The 21410-nt window shown below is 36.5% G+C and overlaps 1 protein-coding gene across 3 annotated transcripts in view; it reads left to right on the top strand.

The window, feature by feature from the left end:
• The window catches only part of LOC117668957 (uncharacterized), a 32267-nt gene extending 12901 nt beyond the window's left edge, over nucleotides 1-19366 (top strand). For 2 of the 3 annotated variants that reach the window (XM_060693642.2, XM_034423007.3), the window contains exons 6-17: nucleotides 108-272; nucleotides 1003-1173; nucleotides 6488-6643; nucleotides 8411-8575; nucleotides 10007-10171; nucleotides 11246-11413; nucleotides 12023-12187; nucleotides 13118-13282; nucleotides 13491-13655; nucleotides 16468-16605; nucleotides 17943-18099; nucleotides 19234-19366. In XM_060693642.2, the coding sequence (XP_060549625.2) occupies nucleotides 108-272; nucleotides 1003-1173; nucleotides 6488-6643; nucleotides 8411-8575; nucleotides 10007-10171; nucleotides 11246-11413; nucleotides 12023-12187; nucleotides 13118-13282; nucleotides 13491-13655; nucleotides 16468-16605; nucleotides 17943-18079 (1760 nt within the window). In that variant the 3' untranslated portion in view covers nucleotides 18080-18099; nucleotides 19234-19366. The remainder of the gene's footprint in view (nucleotides 1-107; nucleotides 273-1002; nucleotides 1174-6487; nucleotides 6644-8410; nucleotides 8576-10006; nucleotides 10172-11245; nucleotides 11414-12022; nucleotides 12188-13117; nucleotides 13283-13490; nucleotides 13656-16467; nucleotides 16606-17942; nucleotides 18100-19233) is intronic. The other variant, XM_060693643.2, reaches the window with a different exon arrangement.
• Nucleotides 19367-21410: the final 2044 nt, after the last annotated feature.

Here is a 21410-nt window from a genome sequence, read left to right as displayed (position 1 = left end):
CTGGCATTTAATGGCCAAATGCCATCCCAAGGTACAACAGTATCTGCTTCTCTTCTGGGAAGTCCATATATCTTTCTTCATTTGCTTTTTATTTTAACATTTAACAGGAACAGAGCTACAGCAAGATGATCCAACTTGTGTCTTTCCATTCATCTACAAGGGCAAGTTCTACAATGTATGTATTGATGAGGACATGGATAATGGAAAGTTCTGGTGTTCCACAAGCAGCAACTATGACAAAGATAAGAAATGGCAATATTGTAATGTCACAAGTAAGAAATAAAATGAATACTTTGTTTTGTGAATTTTCAAGCAGTGGGCACAATTAGATCAAAGAATGGAGACTAGTCTTAAAAAAGTTATCCTACCAAATATATGGAATAGAAACCGCTTGATGGGAACTTAGTGTGTATGCTATGGTATTGCCAAGTGCATTTGTTTCTTATTTATAGTATACAATCCTCTTGACAATTATGAAAAGATAATTGCATGTTAATTTTTATAAACTTTGAAATGGAGGGCCACAAAAGTTACAATATGAACAAAGAATGCAGTATTTAACCAAAACCTCTATTTAACACAAAACCAAATCGTTTAACTAATACTAAAGTATACAGAATAATCCAGAAGTCTATTCCATAAACTATGGGAAAAAGTAGTATTAGCTGAAACATAGAGTTTGACAGAGCCGTAGCTGTGCTACAATGCCTGGAATCTGTATGTCCTAGGAAATCTATGTCTATAAGAAGTCTATACAGTATATCCTACTATTTCTATAAAAGCAAAATGGTCTTTCATCACAGATTTATTTAGGAGGGAAGATAGAAGATAGATCCTGCAGAAGATAGATCCTGATTATTTTCTAATATATTCAGTATCATTCTGGGGATATAAGCCGATAAATATTTTTCCATTCTGTGTTAGTTTTACATGTATTTACAACTGAACATAAATCAAACGTGAAAGGTATCCCTAGCCTTACTTTCACCTTTTTCTTTTAAGATCCAGAACCTAATCTAATAATAGTAAATCCACTTTGTGTATTCCCATTCATCTACAAAAGCATCTCCTACAATATATGTACAGCAGAGGGCATGAGTGATGGGAAGCTGTGGTGTGCCACTACCAGCAACTTTGATTTGGATAGTGCATGGGTATACTGCAATATCACAGGTAGGATTAAAACAGACAAAATATTTGCAACAAAAGTGCACAACTTCAGTTATAGGTCCAGGACTACATATATTGATCCTGGACTTGAACTCAGAATTAATACCGAGTTTTTGTTTGTTTGAATATTTAATATGGCAGATATGGATTGTATTAAATACATGGAGAATAAACATATTAATCAGTTGCAGTTTATGTAGTGCTTTAGATAATGGATAATTTAGCTCACTGAGTGATTCTTTGGCCAAGAGGTGTTCTTATCCCTCTCCCATCTTTCCTTGAGCTTCAAGAAAAAAGCCAAAATAAACCACAAACGCAACATTTAAACATTTGGTCTTTGCCTGATGTGTTAGAAATAATATTTTCCAAGTGATTCACAAAGAAAAAGAAGAAGGTATGGACAATTTGAGAGTACCTAATTTGACAGGATCTGAAAAACAAATTATTTCAGGAATGGGGCATTTTGGAGAATTTGGAATATTCTGTTCCTCCTCTGGACTCTGTTCTGAAGAAGCTTCTTGGATGCGAAGCAAAACAAAAATAAAGAAAGTCCAGGTGCCTTTTTAAAAGGCAACCATGACCTGAAGGATTGAGAATCTCCATAGGTGTCCTTTTGATGTGTTAGGGCTGACCACAAACTTTTTGGGTGGCCATGAACAACAGTGGATATGATAAGAGTGCAAACTAGATGAGGCCAGTTCTTTCCAAGTCTTCGTTTTATGATGGGAAATTTATGAATTTCTTAGCTTTTAAATAGTTGTTTTAAGTCTATTTTGGAGCTTTCACTAAAAGTTCTGAATCATATTACCAACAAATGGAAAGAAATGAAGCCATTGGATTTTTAGCACCTACAGCTAGTATGTAGAGATTCTCAGTCATCCAGGTTATGATGTCCCAAAGGTGCTTTTTCAGGAGGCAAAAGAAAAGAGAAAGAAAAAAACCAAAACTTTTTCAAAAGAAAAAAAAAAAAACCTGGTTGCCTCCTGAAAAAGCACCTTTGGGACAACCATGATCTGGATGACTGTGAATCTCTACAGACTTTTAGCTATACAATTTGGGATGAAGACCCCCCCTTTTTTTTAATTGAAAAAGTTTTTCAAATACAATTTTTCCCCCCTATGTCTCTTAATTCAAATATTTTAAGTATATTAATATCTAAACATAACATCCCTTTTCCTAAACTAAGCAATCAGTAACGTTACCTATCACCTTGCACCATATCAATTTTGTTTCACCCACTTTCCTACAGGTCTACCATACATAATATATTTAATATCTTTATTCTTCTGCCCGTATCACTAAAAGATATTTCCATATATAAATAAAACCCTCAAATGACTTTAAATTTGTATTCCATATAGTATCTTCTGTAATGTCTTTCAGCTAGATTGTTAATTCCATTGACCATGTTAGGGTAACATCAAGTCCTGCTTTCAACAGTATATTCAGTATCTTCAATTACCATCTGCCCCCATCATTAATAAGTATTTCTGTATATATAAAAAAAACCCCGAGTGACTTTATATTTATATTCCATATAGTATTTTCTGTAATGTCTTTTGTCTAGATTATTAATTCCAACAACCACGTTAGGGTAACAGCCAGATCATCTGCATGCCCCAATTCCATAGTTCTCTTGCCTTATAGCTCAACATATACGTAATCCATTTTTCAGAGAGTCCAAAATAGAAAGTTCCAATCCGCTCAATTACAGGCCATCTTCCACATCCCAAAAACACCAGCACTGCAGAGATCTGTCATTCTTCTCAAAATAGTATAAGTCTGTAATTTGCCTCAGCTATATTTTCACGTATCAGCCTTCTATAAATCCCGCTTATTATATTTAATCGTCTCTTAAATAACTGGCATTAATCTGTTGGCTAAAAAAGAATTGTAGTTTAAATTTTTTTGGTTTTGTAGAACCTGCTTCTTCTTTTCTTAACTTGTTGTGGTTTAGATCTCCACCCTGGTTGTCTTTCTAGGACTTGTATATTAGCTGATTGAATTACATGCTGGTTTTTAACTTGATAAGACATCGAATCGAAATCCAAAGCCGCCTCTCTTGTATTTATAAGTGATCCAGCTATAGCCTCTGAAGGAGAATCCAAAAGCGGCTCATCCAAAAAGCCCTCTATAACTTGTCGTTTTTCCATTACCTCCATCTCCATCTGCTTGGCCTGAGTTTCAATCTCTTGTTCATTTTGCTTTTCTTTATCCCCCTCCTGTATTCCTGACACTGATAACATACGTGGAGATGTTGGGCCCATTTTAAAAACCTTGTAGTAAAATTCTTCCGCTTTTTCAACAGTGTTTAATTGATATCTTTCTCCTTGATATCTCAATATTATACCAACTGGAGCATCCCACCTAAATGGGATGTTTTGTTTCTTTAGCTCAGTCACCAAAAATCCAAAGTCCTTTCTATCTTTTAGCATCTTGGACGGCAGCTCTTTATATATCCAGATCTTCATTCCATTCATTTCTAAAGTGGAGTTAAAAGACTTTTGCACAATATCATTTCTTATTCCTTTATCAGTAAAATAAACCACCACATCTCTAGGCAAGTGCCACCCAAAAATTTACTCTGTAGATCTTATCAATCTTACAGAATACTTCTTCAGAGCTGACCTTTAAAATCACAGCCAGAACTTCAGCAGACATCTTTCTCAAGTCCTCTCTGTTATTTTCCTGTATTCCCCTCATTCTGATCGCAAATTCCATGGATCTGAATTGCATCATCGTAACTTCATTTTCAAACCTTTGCTTTATATTATCTACATTGTAAATCTTGTGATCAGCTTCCTTTATTTTAGACTCTACTTCTGAGCTATTTTCTTGAATCATTGTCAAATCATTTTCAATTCTTTGCATTTTATTATCCAGATTATGAATTTTATAATCAGATTCTTTCATTTTAGACTCTATTTCTAAATTGATATCTTTATCCATCTGTACAATTACTTCTGAAAAGCTTTTCAAAGCTGTTACAATATAGCGCTTCAGGTTATCATACTTTTGTTGAACCAACTCTTTAATTTCCTGTCTAAATTTTTCAAGATTCTGGTTCATAATCTCATCATGTCTTGCCAACTCCTCCACAACAAATTCCTTTAAATCTTTAAAACCATTCTTCTGCATCTGCAAGCTCAAAAATTGCTCTTGTGATTTATAAATGGGGGAGCCCTCCCCAGCTTGATTGTCTGGCTTTGTCAGTTTTAACGCCATCCTGCCATACAAACAGACTCTTTTTAAAGAAAAAGTCTTCTCTCCACACAATATCAATATCAAGTCTCTAAGAAGGAAGAAGCATGAAACAGAAATTTTTCTCTTCTCTTGTAGCCAGCACTATTGCTTCAAATACTTTGTAACATATTAAGCCATTCAAACGGAAAGACTTTCGCTTTCAGCTTTCTTCTCAAGCCTCAGCCAGCCGCCATTTTAAACATTTTTTTCCCTTTTCACTCTTTCTTCATTCTTAAAATCAATCATAGGGTTGTTACAAATACTTGCGATTTAGAGTCCCAAATCCGGATTTCATCCTGCTTATTCAAACAATCTGTTAGTTTTCGCTGATTAGGTTGGTCACATTGTCTAGCTCTGCAAGGTGCAGAGTTCTCCCGAAGCCCAGAGCAGCGGCAAGCTGGATAGGGAGCCTCATCCTGTTTCCTCCCCAAGAGTAAAAAAAAAACTCTGGGGACTTCACAGAGGGCTCTACCTGCTCTCGCCAGCTCTCCTCACATTTCCTTAAAGAAACTGAGTTTTTCGAGCCGCCCCTCAGCTGTAAGGGCGGCTCTTTACGGGCGGCGGGGGTGGCGGTCCCAAAAGACCGTCTAGCGATGACGGAAGCCAAACCGGAAGCTGGATGAAGACCCTTTTGAATGGTGTGGGAGTAGGAATGGATTTCCAGAGGGGAAAAAATTGCAGACCACAGGAACCAGAAGCATAACTCAGTTGACCCTGAGAACACAGATAAACCTCCAAATGCTTCAACAACCCTCTAAAAGAATGCAAATTACTAGCTGACTGCAAGGAATATAAATCCTTCCATTCCCTACTATCCTGTCAGAGCTGAAAAAGCTTCTTAGATGAAAAGCAAAACATCTTCAAAAGAAAAAGTCAAGTTGCCTCCTGAAAAAGCAGGAGCTAGTATTGGCTCTGGATAATCACAAACCAGGGACCCGAAGCTCACTTTTGTCTAAGGGATCTCATACACGCAGCCCTCATTTAGGAGTTCCAGGGCAGATAATCTAGGATAGACAGCCCTGTTCTCCAAAGAAGAAGTATGGCTAAATTTTGTTGCTATTATACCTTACATACTATTGAATATTTACTCCTAATACAACTATTTCATACTGCCTAATAATAGAGCTGGCCTCCAAATTGATGCTTTTGGCTAAACCAGATCTACCAAGATTTGGAGAACCTGCTATAATGCAAGTATTCATATACTTGCTTTAAGACTACTCGGTCTCAGTTTGGGCCTTTATTTACTTTGGGCGTTTATCATTGCACTGTGATATTATCATTGGAGAAAATGAACATAATCAATATCTGGCAACCAACAGTAGATTCAAATGCCATACCTGTAGTTATTTCTATGTTAAACACATTGAGCTCAATTAACATTATAGCAACAAATCACATGAAAAGCCATCCATTTACGACTGTAATTGAGCCCACTATTAAAATAATAAATCGTGATGGCCATTGTGGGTTACCCCATGATTGTGCCTGATTTTACAATTTTTTTCAGTGTTCATTAAATAAATGCAGCAGTCCTATAGTGCATGTCATGCTTGTTAAGTGAACTTATTGCTTGCTATGGAATGTTTTTTTACTGGAAATTGGAAGTAAATGCCGATATCCAGCAAAAACATTCATGGCTACATGACTGCGGGATGCTGCAAATGGCCATGAGTGCAGGCTGGTTGCTAAGTGCCCTAAATGTGACCATGGGGGGGGGCAGTTGTTAGAATTTTGAATTGGGGGCATAAGTAGCTTTTGTGGTGTCCATCTTAACTTTGAATGGGTGCTAAATGTCCAGGCCATAAATGAAGGACTACCTACTGTATATACAGTAACTGATTCCTCCTACTATAAGTGAATGGTTGCTTTGATTTCTTATTTAAAGTTTACTTTCACAATGTATCAAAAAAAGTTTCTAATGCACCTCAAATGTGAGATTTGAATCCATAAACATAAAATGAACTATATTTTGGTTGTACAGTTTAAATTGTTTTTTAAATAAAAAAAACCACATCAATGGAATTGAATGACCTGAGGTCTCAACGAACTTTATCTCATATATTCTGTTCAGATGCTGATCCCAAAGAAATGTGTGTCTTTCCTTTTTTGTACAACCAAAATTTCTACTTCATGTGCACAACGGATGGGATGTTTGGCAAGACATCTTGGTGTTCCCTCACCCAAAACTATAATTCAGACCTGCAATGGACTTACTGTGAGCCTTCAGGTAGGAAGAATCACAATAGCAATAGCACTAAAGACTTCACAGTGCTTTACAGCTCTCTCTAAGCCAGGGGTGTCAAACTTATGGAGTCATGGCGTCTTCATGTGACATATTGGGACTTTTTCTACCTTTGCTAAATCAGGCGTGGCCATGGCCAATGCATGACACATCCAGCCCATGGGCTGGGAGTTTGACAGCCCTGCTCTAAGTGGTTTACAGAGTCAGCATATTGCCCCCAACAATCTGGGTCTTTATTTTACTGAGCTCAGAAGGATGGAAGGCTGAGTCACCCTTGAGCTGGTGAGAACCGAATGGTGTGGAAGTAGAAGCAAAACCTTTTTTGTGCATGGAATTTCATAAGGGTCGAATGAAACACTGATGATAGCAGTGTTATTTGCCAGGTTATAGCAAACCAGGTCCAATTTTAAATGAAAATAGTCATTCAAAACAATATCGAGCACCCTAATACATCCCCAAAGATAAACATTTTCTCCCCAAATAAGGGCTGTCTGGTATTGGACACAAATTACAAAAATAGTCTGTATGTAGACACCCTTACAATGTCTTTCTGAGGAACTTCCAAAATGTTACGAGATAACTCAAATTTTACAAACTGAGGAAATATTTTCTGATCATCACTGTCTGAAGAATTTGTAGTGCAGAATGAAGGTGACTACTGAATATTTTCTAGGGGAAAGGGGTATTTTAAAAAAACTTTTAAGTGTGGGGCTTTGTTTTCTTCGTAACTCAAAACATGTTCCTCAAGAGATGGAAAATGTGAATAATAAAATACTCAGAAATATTCATAGGAAATAATTAGTAAATTATTTAGTAAAATGACTCCAATCATTTCTCTATTGCCCAAAAAGAAACTAGTTCATTAAATATGAACTTAATGGCACTCCATGTTCCTCCTTCCATTATTTCAGGGCATCAACATTTTTATAATGAGGGATGAAAACACGAGTGATGTCACCGTCATGTCAGTGTACTGAGTTGCATGATTACATCAGATATTGTGATATAGCACATCAACATGGCACTCTATATGGTTTTCATTTCTCATGTGTAGTCATTTTTACAACTTTGTGGTTTGTGATAGAAACAGTTGTTTCAGAATATTGTGTTGTACAATGATTGATCTATCACTGCTTGCTTCATCAAAAGTGAATTATCTTAGATAAAACTGAGGAAATATCAGGCAAAAAGCTGAAACAATTTTTATATTAAACAAGATATTATAGGTATTGGAGAGAAAGAAACACATAATAGAAGTCACTGCATCTTTCTTTATGCATGCATGTTATTTATTGAGTGTGTGGGATAAATTGAGATTCAGTATATTGCTTAAAGCAAAGGTCTCCTCTCTGAAGTTAGTTGTTTTCTTGCAGATTTTTAATTACCAAATTAGGTAAAACCATCATTGCTAGTAGAAACCAAGCTCAGAGGGCACCAAGGACTCCACAATTCAGCCTTGAGCTACAAATATTATCTTCTAGCAGTCTAACTAATTCTTATTCCTATCTATATATATACAGTATAGGACCCCTAGAAGATGTTAAGCTTACAAACATCCATCCAAACTTTTCAAGAAAATGAAAGAAGTCCAAGCAGGGTACCTGCGTGTGATCTCTCTTCCAGGCATTTAATAAATCCACTGCATGAATGGAATGACTATGTGCTTTGGTGCACATTATTCTATCTTCAGTTACTTTGCTACAAGGATAATTCTGATTAATTTCATTCTTCTATTATATTCTTAAATATCAGGGCCTGATGAGATCATGGAAAGCCCACCATGCATTTTCCCCTTCATCTATCAGGGAAAGCTTTACAGAAATTGTACTGCAGATGGACGGAGAGATGGGAAGTTCTGGTGTGCAACAACCCAGAATTATGATGTTGATAGGAAATTGAAGCTCTGCCAAGATTTAGGTAAAGAAGTGAAATGTTACAAGAAGAAAAGAGGGGTCATAATAAAATATATGAGGGAATATGTTTGAATTGAATGACTAACAGATATTTGAAACATGGTTTTGCATATTCTATATGTAAACCAGAAAATGTTATCATGTCTTTGATGGTGTTCCTGTCTGTCAAGAGGTAATTGAATATAAGCAATTGCTTTAGGGTTAATGCTTACCATCAGTAGTGTCTTTCTATAGGTCCTACAAGAACTCCTAAGGATCTGATATTGTAATAAGGGCTTGCTCATATTCAACTATCCCTCACTAGATATCCATATGAATTTGGCAGGAGAGAAGGGGGGAGGGGGAAGAGAGATATGAAATGGTTTGCTATACTCTCTTGAATAAGAGGTAAGAAACTATTAGATGTTGAGTTTTTTTTAAAATGGTGAATCATCCTATGAGTGAAGTTATGTCAGGTCAAGTCTGGAGTAATTGATCAGAGAGAGAGATGTAACTTTGAGTGCAAGGGATTTTTTTGAATTTTACATGTGGCAAGATACTTACATACTGTACATAGAACACATTGTCAATCGAACAGAATTGAAATGTCAGTGAGCCCCAAAGGTAGGTAGATGTCAAATAGAGCAATAGAAAATGTCCCTGTTGCTCCATCAGAACTAAGGATGGGGAGCTAGTTTTAACACCAACAGCAAATTATAGAATAATATTTGGCTACCAATATCAGATTCTAATAAGGATAAAATGAGTAACATGGTGCCTCCTATAGTCATTGTAACTGAAAACATCCCATAGGATATATTCTGGATAAAAATAGAGAAATTTTTCCATCCAGGAAGGGTTGACAAGGTCATTTATAACTCTATACATGGAAGCATGACAAAATGTAATATATGTGTCTTTCTGCTCGGAGAGTTTAAGAAAAGATGGCCTCTACATACCATTCTGATAATATCTGGTTAAAAGTGGTATCTCTAAGAATGAATGAAAGGGTATGTCCCAGAATCACCCAAGGAACAAAATACTCAAATTTTGTTCCACAGAATTTCTAAACATCAAATGACTGAATAAATGTCTTTCTTCTTTCTGTTTCCCCCCCTCTGGATAAATAGAATAGAAAAAAATTGGAAAAGAATAGCTAGAAGATGTATGGATGGAAATATGGAAGGATGGGATCCATAAAGGGCATCTTGTCTAGGGTCTTTCCAGGCCTAGCAACTGCACAATTAATATTTATTTAAACTGTTACTTACTGGGCCTGAGGTAGAAATAAAGGAGAAAAATGAATGCTTGAAAGCATGTGAGCAGACCATTTCAATAATAGGGATTGACTTTTGGTTTTATTTATGACTTTTTGTGGATTCTAAGTTTGCATTCACTATTGATAAGAACGGATCACATGTCCTTGTATTCACTTGCTTTTTTGTTTAAAACCCAGGGCCAGATCCAATGATACAAAGCCCATCATGTGTATTTCCATTTATCTTCAAGGAAAAGATCTACAGTACATGCACTAATGAAGGCATGAGTGATGGGAAATTCTGGTGTGCCACCACCAACAATTATGATGTAGATAAAAAATGGGCATATTGTAATGACACAGGTAGGAAAAGAACATCAAATGACTTTACAAGATAAGTTCAAGTATAATGTAAAGATTGGAAAATCAATAAATAAGATTATTTTTTAATAATTGTCAAGGAGAATAAAAGGAGCTCTGAAGAATGTCAGATATAGAAGAAGAATGGAGCATCTGTAGGGAGCATCAGAAAAATTGAGAGTATGTCCAATACATGTGTGCATGTAAAACATCCCCAGAACTCTGACTGACTGGATATTTCCATCATCTTGAGTCCCCTGTGAAGACTCAAAAAAGAAAGATAGATCTTCTGGTTCTCTTCTCATGCAGACTTGCCAGAGATTTTGTTCTATGCTTCTATGGGATAGGAGAGGACAAATAGATCTTCTATGTGTGTGCACTTAAATGCCAGATACTGTATATCAACCTGGAATATATTTAAATAAGCACTGTAGAACAGGTATTTTTACCTCAAAATACAGTTGGTACAATTTTTCTTTCAAATATGCATTTTCAAAAAAGATTTTAATTTTTTAAAGCTAAAAATATGTTGGAATATTCAGCTGCAAAAATCAGTATTAATTTTCACGTTAATCAGAAATGCATTATTACAATTCTTTGCAATCCTTCACCCTAGGAAAATACACCATTTCCTAATGTGATTAGCTATATTACTGTCTGAGCAGGAGTATACAAAATACAGCAGCATCCATTTTATGATTGCATTTTGATACGGAAGGTTCTCATGGACAGACTTGGTATCTTAAACTCCAAATACTTACAAAAGTATTTACTTACTTGCAAAAACATATCTAAAGCCTCTTCAGATAATAGACAGTGGCTTTGTACTTTGGGATGTAATCTTAACAAGCTGTACAAGTGTGGGTCTTGAACTGATGGAATTTGCATGACCATGATCCATGGTTTGTGGGACATAGTCCATTTTCTGTAGAGCAAAATGGGTAAAGCCTTGTTGGGTAAAGCAACTATAATTAAGACTCTAAAAAAAAAGAGAAGAACTTCTACTTCTGGAAATAAGCAAAGAATATGTTGGAAAGAGTTTTGCAATATTTACAAATTCTTCTTTCTTATTGTCAGGGCCTGCTGAGAATGTGGAAAGTCTACCTTGTGTCTTTCCATTTGTCTTCAAGAACCAGGTTTACACCGGTTGTACCACAAATGGCAGGAGTGATGGAAGATTTTGGTGTGCCACCAGCAGTAACTATGATATTGACAAAATGTGGAGGTTCTGTTCAGAGGAATCAGGTGATCTCATGAGAACTAGATTAAATGTCATTCCATTGGAAAAAGTGGCTGGATGTATATATGTCAGGCTTCTCCCTTGCTGGATAAGATTTTTATAAGATAAATTCTAATCTTTGATTCCATGGATTCTTTTTAGAAAGTTTCTGGTATTTTGGAAGTATAGGAATGGAGAAGGAAATGTTACGGCATTATGCAAGAGCTACAATCATATTTGCTTCACATGATGGGGCTTAAGATAGGAGTGTGCAATTTGATGTCATTCAAATATTTTGAATTTAATGTACCATCAATCCCACAGTTTGATTAATAACTAATGGTAAGAGATTGTGAGAATTGGAACCCAAAATATCTGGAGGTGCCACTTGCCATATACAGTACAGTACTTGGTATGGAAGGAACTCTGTATAAATATTGTTTTTGTCCATTCATATGGCCATCAATGCAGGTTGCTTTTGCAAGAGATGAGGTACATTCCAGTTGTAGGTTGTGTCTATTACCCTTCAATAAAAGCACGTGTAGAGTCTGCTGCTGTGTCTTTAGTATGAGGAGCATAATAAAACAAGTATTTTTTTGTGTGTTTTGAATATTTGTATGATTTTTTTTCATTAGGGCCAGATCCAAATGTTGAAGATCCAACATGTATTTTCCCATTTATCTACAAAGATAAATTATATACAACATGTACTGGAGATGGCATGAGAAATGGAAGATGCTGGTGTGCAACCACTAGCAACTATGATGTAGATAAGAAATGGACGTACTGTAATATCACAGGTAGGACAGCAGCAGTTGCTGCAGCAAAATACTACTACTGCTAATTGCAACAGAAACCACTTTTCTGGACACAAACTTATAATACTAACTTATAGGCAACATCAACAATCATAGATGGAAATACTTTTAAAACAATTTAAAAATAATTTCTTAAATCTATTCCTCTGGACAGTAGGTGGCAGTGGCTCTAGGCTTTTTTTTTTTAACAGCCAGTATGGTGGTTAAAATGCTTTTTGGGTGGCCTTTATCTGGTTTCTCTTACTTTAGAGCTTCTTCTTACAGTAGGGAAGAACCTACAATTGGTAGGTAGAAGTCCTTACAGAGGAAGGGTACAAAAATGTTGAAATAAAGAGCCAAAAACAAACAAATATTGCAATGTCCTTGATTGCATTTCTAATGTTCTTGATTTTAATTTACAAAATCTTCAGCAAATCCATTATTTGAGAAGAATCCCAATTTATTAGAAAATACAGGAATGGGGCAGCTAATTTAGGATGAAGTGTGCTTCTCTAATTAGCAAAATATACACCGCATGATTCTAAAAGAGAAATAACTTTTTGAACCTCTTTGCAAGAAAGGCACCCAGATGGTCTGCTGGTGAGAACTTTCTTTATTGTCTCTTTTTGTCTTTTCCAAAATCAATGCATTTTTGCTTCGGAGAAGAAAGAAGAAACTAGAAGCGCTGTCATTCAATTATTCCGATCCCTTAGGAAGCACCAGTTCCAAAGCATTAACAGTATTGGAAAGCTGAAAACAATGTATTTCTAACCTAACACAAAGTTGAAATTGCAGCAAAATTAGGTGTGAGTTTTCCTTTAGATTTTGCGTTTTCACTACTTGACACAGTATTTTATTCTTTCTATGTAACAATTTTAAATTATTCCTTTGAATCCAGTGAGTATTTTTCCATTGTGGTCTTTTAAAATCCAGATCCAGATCCAAAGATAGATGGTCCAACTTGTGTTTTCCCATTCATCTACAATGGCAATTCCTATACCACATGCATCAGTAATGGCATGAGGGATGGGAAGAAGTGGTGTGCCACTACTGGCAACTATGATGTGGATAAAAAATGGATGTGCTGCAATGACACAGGTACAAAAAGATTAATGGAGTTGTTTTAGTTGGCCTAGAAAAAAGAGGCCTATTTTTGAAAAACCTGAATGACAAAGTTTTTAGAGTTGAACAATGGAAGACACTTTGTTGCAACAAACACCCATTCATTTTCATTAGTTCCTACATTTTGCACATCTTTCTCTTGAATTTTGCTTTTTCACCTTTCTTCTTTTTTTCTTCAATGCAGGGCCAGGCACAACTGAGGAAACTCACAAATGTGTCTTTCCATTTACTTACAATGATAAGAGCTACAACAGCTGTACAAGCGATGGACAAGAAGATGGAAAACTCTGGTGTGCCATCACCAAGAACTATGATGTAGATAAGAGAATGACTTTTTGTACTATCACAAGTAAGAGAATGAAAAGGGAATGGTGAAGAGAAGTAACCTTTTTGATTGATTGATTTTCACCCAGGAGAATTCTAAGCTCATATTCATTCAAAACTGACTGGGAATTGGTTTTGGATGGTATAATTTTGTTTCCATACAGTGATTATACTTCCCTGTTTCCCTGAAAATAAGACCCTATTCCTAGTATGTTTTTACACATGCATCTAAGACCTACTCCCAAAATAAGCCCTACTTAAGAGCCTGTGCAGCCACCCAGCCACCCATTCTCTTTTGTGGCGACAGCACTGGCAGCCATGTGCAGCATGAGCCCAACTGGCCACCGACCCACTTTTTCTGCTGGCTGCAGTGGAGCAGGAGGCCAAGCAGTCTGTTGGTGCCATGCCTGCGAGGCAAGGCAAGTGTTGGGGCCTGGATGGCTTGGCTGCAGGGGCCCTGAGGTAAGCCAGTGCAGGATGCATGGGACAGCTCCACCCGCGCCTTGCCTCGGCATCACTGATCATCATTTGGGCTCCTGCTCTGTTGCAACTGCAAGCAAGCAGAAGTAGCCTGGTGGCCACATGGGTCCTGCTGGATGGGGCTGCTGGAGCTGCCCCATCCAGCAGGTGTTGGGGCATGAGTGGCCTGGTTTTGGGTAGGACATCTCCACCCCACCACCTCACAGCAGTGGCACTGGGCACCATGTGGCCTCCTGCCCCACCGCGAGCAAGCAGAAGAAGTTGGCCTCCCGTACATGAAAAAAAAAATAAGACACCACTGAAAATAAGCCCTAGTGCTTATTATCGGGGAAACACAGGTATAATTTGTGAAGTGGGTTTAGTAAAGCAATGTATTTGATGAATTGCTCATCATGATTTATCCCATTATCCTTGAAATGGCGTACCTTGCCTTTTCTTTTTCTTTTCATATTGCTGCAATAGGCTCACTCAATATCTCACCACAATTCTGTAAAAAACATAATGCATATCTTTTCTTTATTTTTGAAAGAATTATTTTGACATCTGCAATCTCTGGCTGAGAAATGTAAACTCTCAGTGGCAGGGAGGATGAGGAAAAGTACATTTTATCCAGTAATTTCTAGTATGGCATAAATGAAGAAATAGAAGACCAACCTGTAGTTTGACTGCTTATTTCACATTGATAAGAAGAACTAGGTGTAGTTAGATTTTTAACACATTGAATAATGTTTTAAGTTATTCAAGAGCTTCCCTGACCTTTCTAAGTATCCTGAAATGAAGTCCAGTACCAGCACCTTATGGCCGATGGTGGGCAGAGAGACAGAACCTGAGAAAAAGCTGTAGTTGTAAGGAAACTTTCCCAGTCTAAACCCATCCAGATATAATGATCTACAGTGGGCCAGAACTACTGCTCTCTTGGACCATGCTGACTTGGAGTTCTAGGTATTGTAATTGGGCAGAATATGAAGATCAAATTGAAAAACCTTGTGTCATTTTGTCTTATTTATTTCTGCCATATAATTTGAAGAGAGATTTCTTAATTACAGATAATTTTCTATTTATAATGGAAAAGAGATTTTTTAGGGATGGACTTGTTGCATATAAAGTCTGCAGATACTCCTTTAGCAGGAGATAGTTGCTGACTGCCATTGAATGAATAAAATGAATAGACAAATAATTTCTTTATATAGTCACATGTAGACATTTCTTTTAGTCTCTGCCAGTTTGTGTTCTCTGTTGCCACCTCGTTTTAAAAATCTTGATCTAGTTGAATTGAATGGTTTCCATCAAGAAGCTGAACTTCTGTGAGAGAAAATAAATTCAGATTAATCAAAATGTTGAGACTAGAAAAATTGCAGAGAAAAGCAATGAAGATCATTAGGGGACTGGAGGCTAAAATATATAAAGAACGGTTGCTGGAATTGGAATGTCTAGTTTAATAAAAAGAAGGACCCAGGGTAACATGATAGCAGTGTCCAATATCTCAGGTGCTGCCATAAAGAAGAGGGAGTCAAAGCACCTGAGGACAGGACAAGAAGCTATAGATGGAAACTGATCAAAGAGAGAAGCAACTTGGAGCTAAGGAGAAATTTCCTGACAGTTAGAACAATTAATCAGTGGAACAATTTGCCTCTAGAAGTTGTGAATGCTCCAACACTGGAAGTTTTAAAGAAGAGATTAGACAACTATTTGTCTGGAATGGTGTAGGGTTTCCTGCCTGACCAGAGGTTTGGACTAGAAGACCTCCAGTGTCCCTTTCAACTCTGCTGTTCTCTTCTGTTATGTTCTCTTCTGTTCCGTTCTGTTCCATTCCATTCACAGCTGCATTAGATGACCCAGCATTAGGTGATCACAATAAGATTCATCAACACCAGAAAGCTTGTTATTTGAAGCTGTGTTGTTTTTCAGTTTCTCACTTCCACAGAAAACGTCCACAGTTCTGTAAATTAATGTATGAAGTGATGTAATCTACACATTTATGCATTAATATTTAGATAGAAATTTAAGCTATTTGTCGCCTTCACACTTCTTGGATGTTCCAGAGCAATTCATTAAAAACAGAAGCACAAAATATATTTCATGTCAAAATAAACATTTCAAAGTCATGGAATAAAAGAGACAATCAAATTCCTCCATCTCTGTGGTTACATTGGTGGACTAAAAAAAGGATTTTCTATAAATAATTCATTTATAGATGAATTATTTCTATATAATATTATAGATATAATTAATATTAATCAGAATTAGTTTTTAAAGCTGCATGTAGGCAGAATTTATGTGATTTATTGAAGGAAAGACTGAATTCAAATAAATACTGATGGCCCCTTTCTCTTTTGTCTTTTTTTAAAAAAAATCAGAAACAGGCTGTGTTTTTCCTTTCATCTATAAAGGAAAACAGTATGAAAGCTGTACCACCATGGATCACAATGAAGGAAAAACTTGGTGTGCCACCACTCCGGACTACAAAAGTGGTCTGAAATGGAGATTATGCAATGGTGAGCCAAAGGGCAGTGCTAGGAAATTATTTTATGTTTTTCTTGTTATATCCAACTGTAACTTTCATATAATCAAGAGGTAAAAATATGCTTTTATATATAGTTACTTTTTTTAAAAAATAAAAATGTTAATTTTCCCCAACAGATTACATATTACCTAATACCATTCCACCAGTATTTAATTTATGTATTCGTATTTTCATATACACTCACTGCCAATTTGTACATTTTAGCACTTCCTCTCATATTTAAATCTACACTTTCACCGTCCTGCAGGTATCTTCATCTCCTTTCCATACAATCAGATCATTTTCATTATGTCTTTCCCTTCAATTTTACTTGCAATAGACACTTTTTTTAAAAAAAAATACAGAAGTTACATTGCTTGTATGCAGTTAAATGTAAGACATCTCTCCTTCATTTCAATTTTTAGAGTTCAAATGAATACTCTACATTTAAATACTGGTACTCCTCAACTTATGAACTTGAGCCTTCCCATCACGCAGGGGTGAAATTCAAAATTTTCCCCTACCAGTTCTGTGGGCATAGCTTGGTCGTGGCAGGGGAAGGATATTGCAAAATCTCCATTCCCACTCCACTCTGGGGCCAGCCAGAGGTGGTATTTGCTGGTTCTCCAAACTACTCAAAATTTCCGCTATCGGTTTTCCAAAAGCTGTTGGAACCTGCTGAATTTTACCCCTGCATCATGGTCATAAATCATGACAATTGTATAGAGAGTCACCCACACGACCAATCCAATTTTATGACCTTTTTTGTAGTGGTCATTAAACAAATGTCATGGTTGTTAATCAAACCAATTGTTTGCCATGGATCAATTTTGGTGAAAACCAGAAGTAAATGCCAATTTTTTGCAAATACATTGTAAAATATGGTCATGTGACTGCAATATGCTGCAAACATCTGTAAATATGAACTGGTGGCCAACCACTTGACATAGGTCCTGTTACTGTAGATGGTGGTAGTGGTAATAGCTGTTGGATCTTTGAATCTGGGTTGTAAATACTCCTAGTGAGAACCATTGTAATTTTGAATGGCTGCTAAGAGACCAGTCATAAATCAAGAATTACCTGTATGATCATATAGCAAATCTTTTGTGATTTGAATTGACCATCAGTACAAGTGGGCAAAGGTAAAAAGACTGAAGGAAACTTGAATTATATTAGTTTTTAATTTTGAATTTGTAGGCTCCACATTTTGGAGATGGTTTAAAAAATGTTAAATTGTTTGAATTTTTCATTTTGTAGAGGAAGAAGATATGTAGACCAAGAAAATTAAAAAAAAAACCCTTTCCATATTTTATTCTTCTTATCATCTAGAAGCGGATTGTGTCTTTCCTTTTATCTTTCGTGGACAGTCATATGACAACTGTACCAGTGATGGGCGTGCTGATAACAAAAAATGGTGTTCCCTCACTGGCAATGCTGATGCCAATCATAGTTGGCTTCTGTGCTGAATTGAACTGAAGAATTTCAGGTGGGGATTGAGAAAGTTTTCATTAGATGGGAATGGACCAAAGTTATCTTCATTTCAGCAGTTTCTGACATTACACATTTATTGCTCTTCTGTTGTCAACTGATTTTCTACCTGTTGGAGATGCACCTTTTATCTGTGAACATCTTGGTGGGTTTGATACCGTAGATCTGTAGTGGAAAATAAATGTACCATTCATTTGGATAGCACCTATGTTTTGAAATAAATTTTCTCATAGCACTTTTTAAAAAAAGATTAGAACAAGATTGTAGAAATAATGCTCCTGAGATTGCATGTATTTCCTATGGAAAATCTGAAGCACTTTCAGAACCTGCAGCCTTCTTGCCATTACTTTTTAGACATCCAGTCTATTTTATGCTTCCTCTGCCCTTGGTCTTCATTGGCTGAGTGGCTAATTCCCATATTTGAACAAGCCAGACTCCTTCAATCTTTCCTCCAGTTCACCTTTGAGGACTGATCAGGCTGGAAGACGTACATTCTATAATATACTGTACTTATGACACACTGATCATGGCTTTGGTTTTGAACTTCTCCCTTCTCCTTATATACCTTTCTTATAAAAGACTGGTAAAGTATGACTTGGGAAATGAGATGCTACTTAGTAGTTCCATATTATTAATGTAATATTGGTAGAGGAGCAGGAGACAAACAATTATGAAACATTGTTTTTAATAGGAATTTAATTTGAAGGAAGGAAGGAATTTGAAGGAACTAAAAGAAAAACTGCATGAGTGTATGCAGTTGCTTTAATTGTATCATCAATGGTAGTCTGACCATTAATATTTCAAAGTTATAAGCAGAAATCTCCTAGTCAAAGCATTGCCTGGCTAAGAGGAGCCGTTTAGGATTCTTTCATTGAAAATGCCAAGGATTACATCTGACAACTTCCAAATGGAACCACTTCTTCTGCCTGAGACTTGATAATATGACTTTACAGTGCATTTCATTGAAAAAGCTATGTTTTGCTTTGTATATGAAATGTTAAAAGAATTTTATTTTATTCCTCCTGGTCTGTCCTAAATTAGCCAGTCTGCTGTCTTCCAGATTGAACTCTGTATAGAGTTGACACATTATAATGACATACAGATTGACTGAATATTCCTTTGTATTTTTCAGCTCATGTCCTCAAAGATAGACCAGCCAATCATCAGGCCTTGCTGAAACTTTTCCACAGCCAGAATCAATGTACTACAGAAGTTGATTTTTCCTTGCTTTCTAGATCTGGAAATAAATTTTTTCTGTAACTCTCTGGGGCAATTATTATTTTTTGCTTGTAACTGTCATGTGATGGTAGCAGAGAAATGTATGCGTTCCCAATCAATATATTTCAGACTAGAAAACAGACATCGTAAGAATTACTTGGAAATTCTGTTGTTATGGGGCTTAATAGCAGAATTTTGAAAGCCTGACATTTTCCCACTGCCTCTTCTTATACTAAAGAGAGTCACGGCGATGTTATCTTGATTTTCTTTCTCATTCCCTCTTCCTTCTCAGAGTTAAGTGGATGTTTATCTTGTCTTTCTTTTTCAAAGTTTTGCTCTTTCTCTAAGGAGTGTAGTAATACTCATCACAGTCCTCATCTATGAAAAGAAATAGCTAAAGATCCATTGCACAACTTGCAGTTCTAGGACCATGTAAACACTTCCAAAATTTTCACTGTCTGTCCCCAGACAGTGGGGACAGACAAATGGAAATTTTTACATTTATAAAAATAAATCAGGTAAGGAGAATTCATATTAATGCCACATGGTAAAATTAAATCCGATCATAATTATACTTTGCCTTGGCCTTGTCATTTTTTTTTTTGGTGACAAACAATTATTTGCATGCCATTTAAGACTAAACTGTCTCCTGAGCATGAACTAATAAATGAATAAAAACCACACACATTTGTGGTATATGCAACTTTGTAATTATATCTGGCATGTCTGCCTTAGCCATTAAAACTCTTTGGGTATCTTTAGGCGAGGCATTCATTCTTGCCCAACTTTTTGGAAAAAAATGAGGTGAAGCCATGCTATATATAAGCTACTTTAATTCTTGAAGAAAGGGGCAGGATATACATAGTAATTTAAATAGGATGGAATGGACTAAATCACTTGACTTAGTTTGCAAAAAGGTTACTAGTATTAAATAACTAAAACAAAGCCCATCACCAAATCATACAAACACCCCCACTAAAGAAAAGAGGATTGTAGGTCAGCTTTTATATATATGATGAACTTTTCAAGCAGGGAACCTTAGAAATAGTAATACTATCTGGAGCCTGAAGGGAAAATGTCTATTGTGGTGCTGTTTAGCCAAATGATCCTGAGGGAAACTGCAGGTGCTTTTAGCATTCTTTTGAAAATAAAAAAGTGTACCTTAGAATAAAAGAGAAAAGTAATCCTATTTATTTTTATTTAATTTCTATCGCTGCCCATCTCAACTACCGTAAATAACTCTGGGTGGCTTACAATTCTGAAATGATAAAACAGGGAAAATCAATAAAAACAATCCAAAACATATATATACAGCAGCTGAACTAGTTGACTAATTGACAATAAAACGAAGAAAAGGGTTCTGTAGCATCTTTGGAGCCTCATGCCCAGGTACATAGCCACGTTTTTAAAGCCTTCTAAAAGATCAACAGAGATGAGGCCATTCTATCTCTGAAGGCCTCAACAGAAAAGAGGCTGTCGCTCAGTCCCCACAGAGCAGGAACTGTAGCAAAGAAGGTTCTTCTTCTGGGCCCACCAGCCAGAACATTCTTTGGCCAATAGGCTCTGCAGCATACTCAGTCTACTGGATTGAATTGAGTGAATTTGAAGGATTGTCCCATGCTCCAACAGCGAACTCATTCTCTGAATGCTGAATCTTTGGTAGCTGAAATGGCATAACTAAGACCAGCAATTTCATGAGTAAAACACAAGGTTTTCAAATGACAAGTAAACCCCTGTGAATAACTACGAACAGACTACAAACAAATACAAACAAAATAAAAATCTAGTCTAAGGGAGAGGGCAATTAGGCATGCTGAACCATGATGGCAAATCTATGGCATGAGTGCCAGACATGGCATGCAGAGCTTCTCTGTGGGCACACACGCCGTTGCCCCAGCCCAGCTTCAATTGTGTTTCTCCATCGCGTTTCACTCAATCAATTCCAACTTCTCGCAAAAGAAAAAAATCTCGTTAAGTTGGAATTGATTGAATGAACTTTTTCACTTGCATGCTTCACAATGGGGGAGGCGGGGTCCTGTTCTCCTTCTGAAACCTATTATGATGTGGAACCACAATATGACCCATGCAGCT

Source organism: Pantherophis guttatus, chromosome 4, assembly GCF_059756535.1.
Source record: "Pantherophis guttatus breed Tessera chromosome 4, ASM5975653v1, whole genome shotgun sequence".
Lineage (NCBI taxonomy): Eukaryota > Metazoa > Chordata > Lepidosauria > Squamata > Colubridae > Pantherophis > Pantherophis guttatus.
This window is presented reverse-complemented; position numbering and strand designations above follow the sequence as displayed.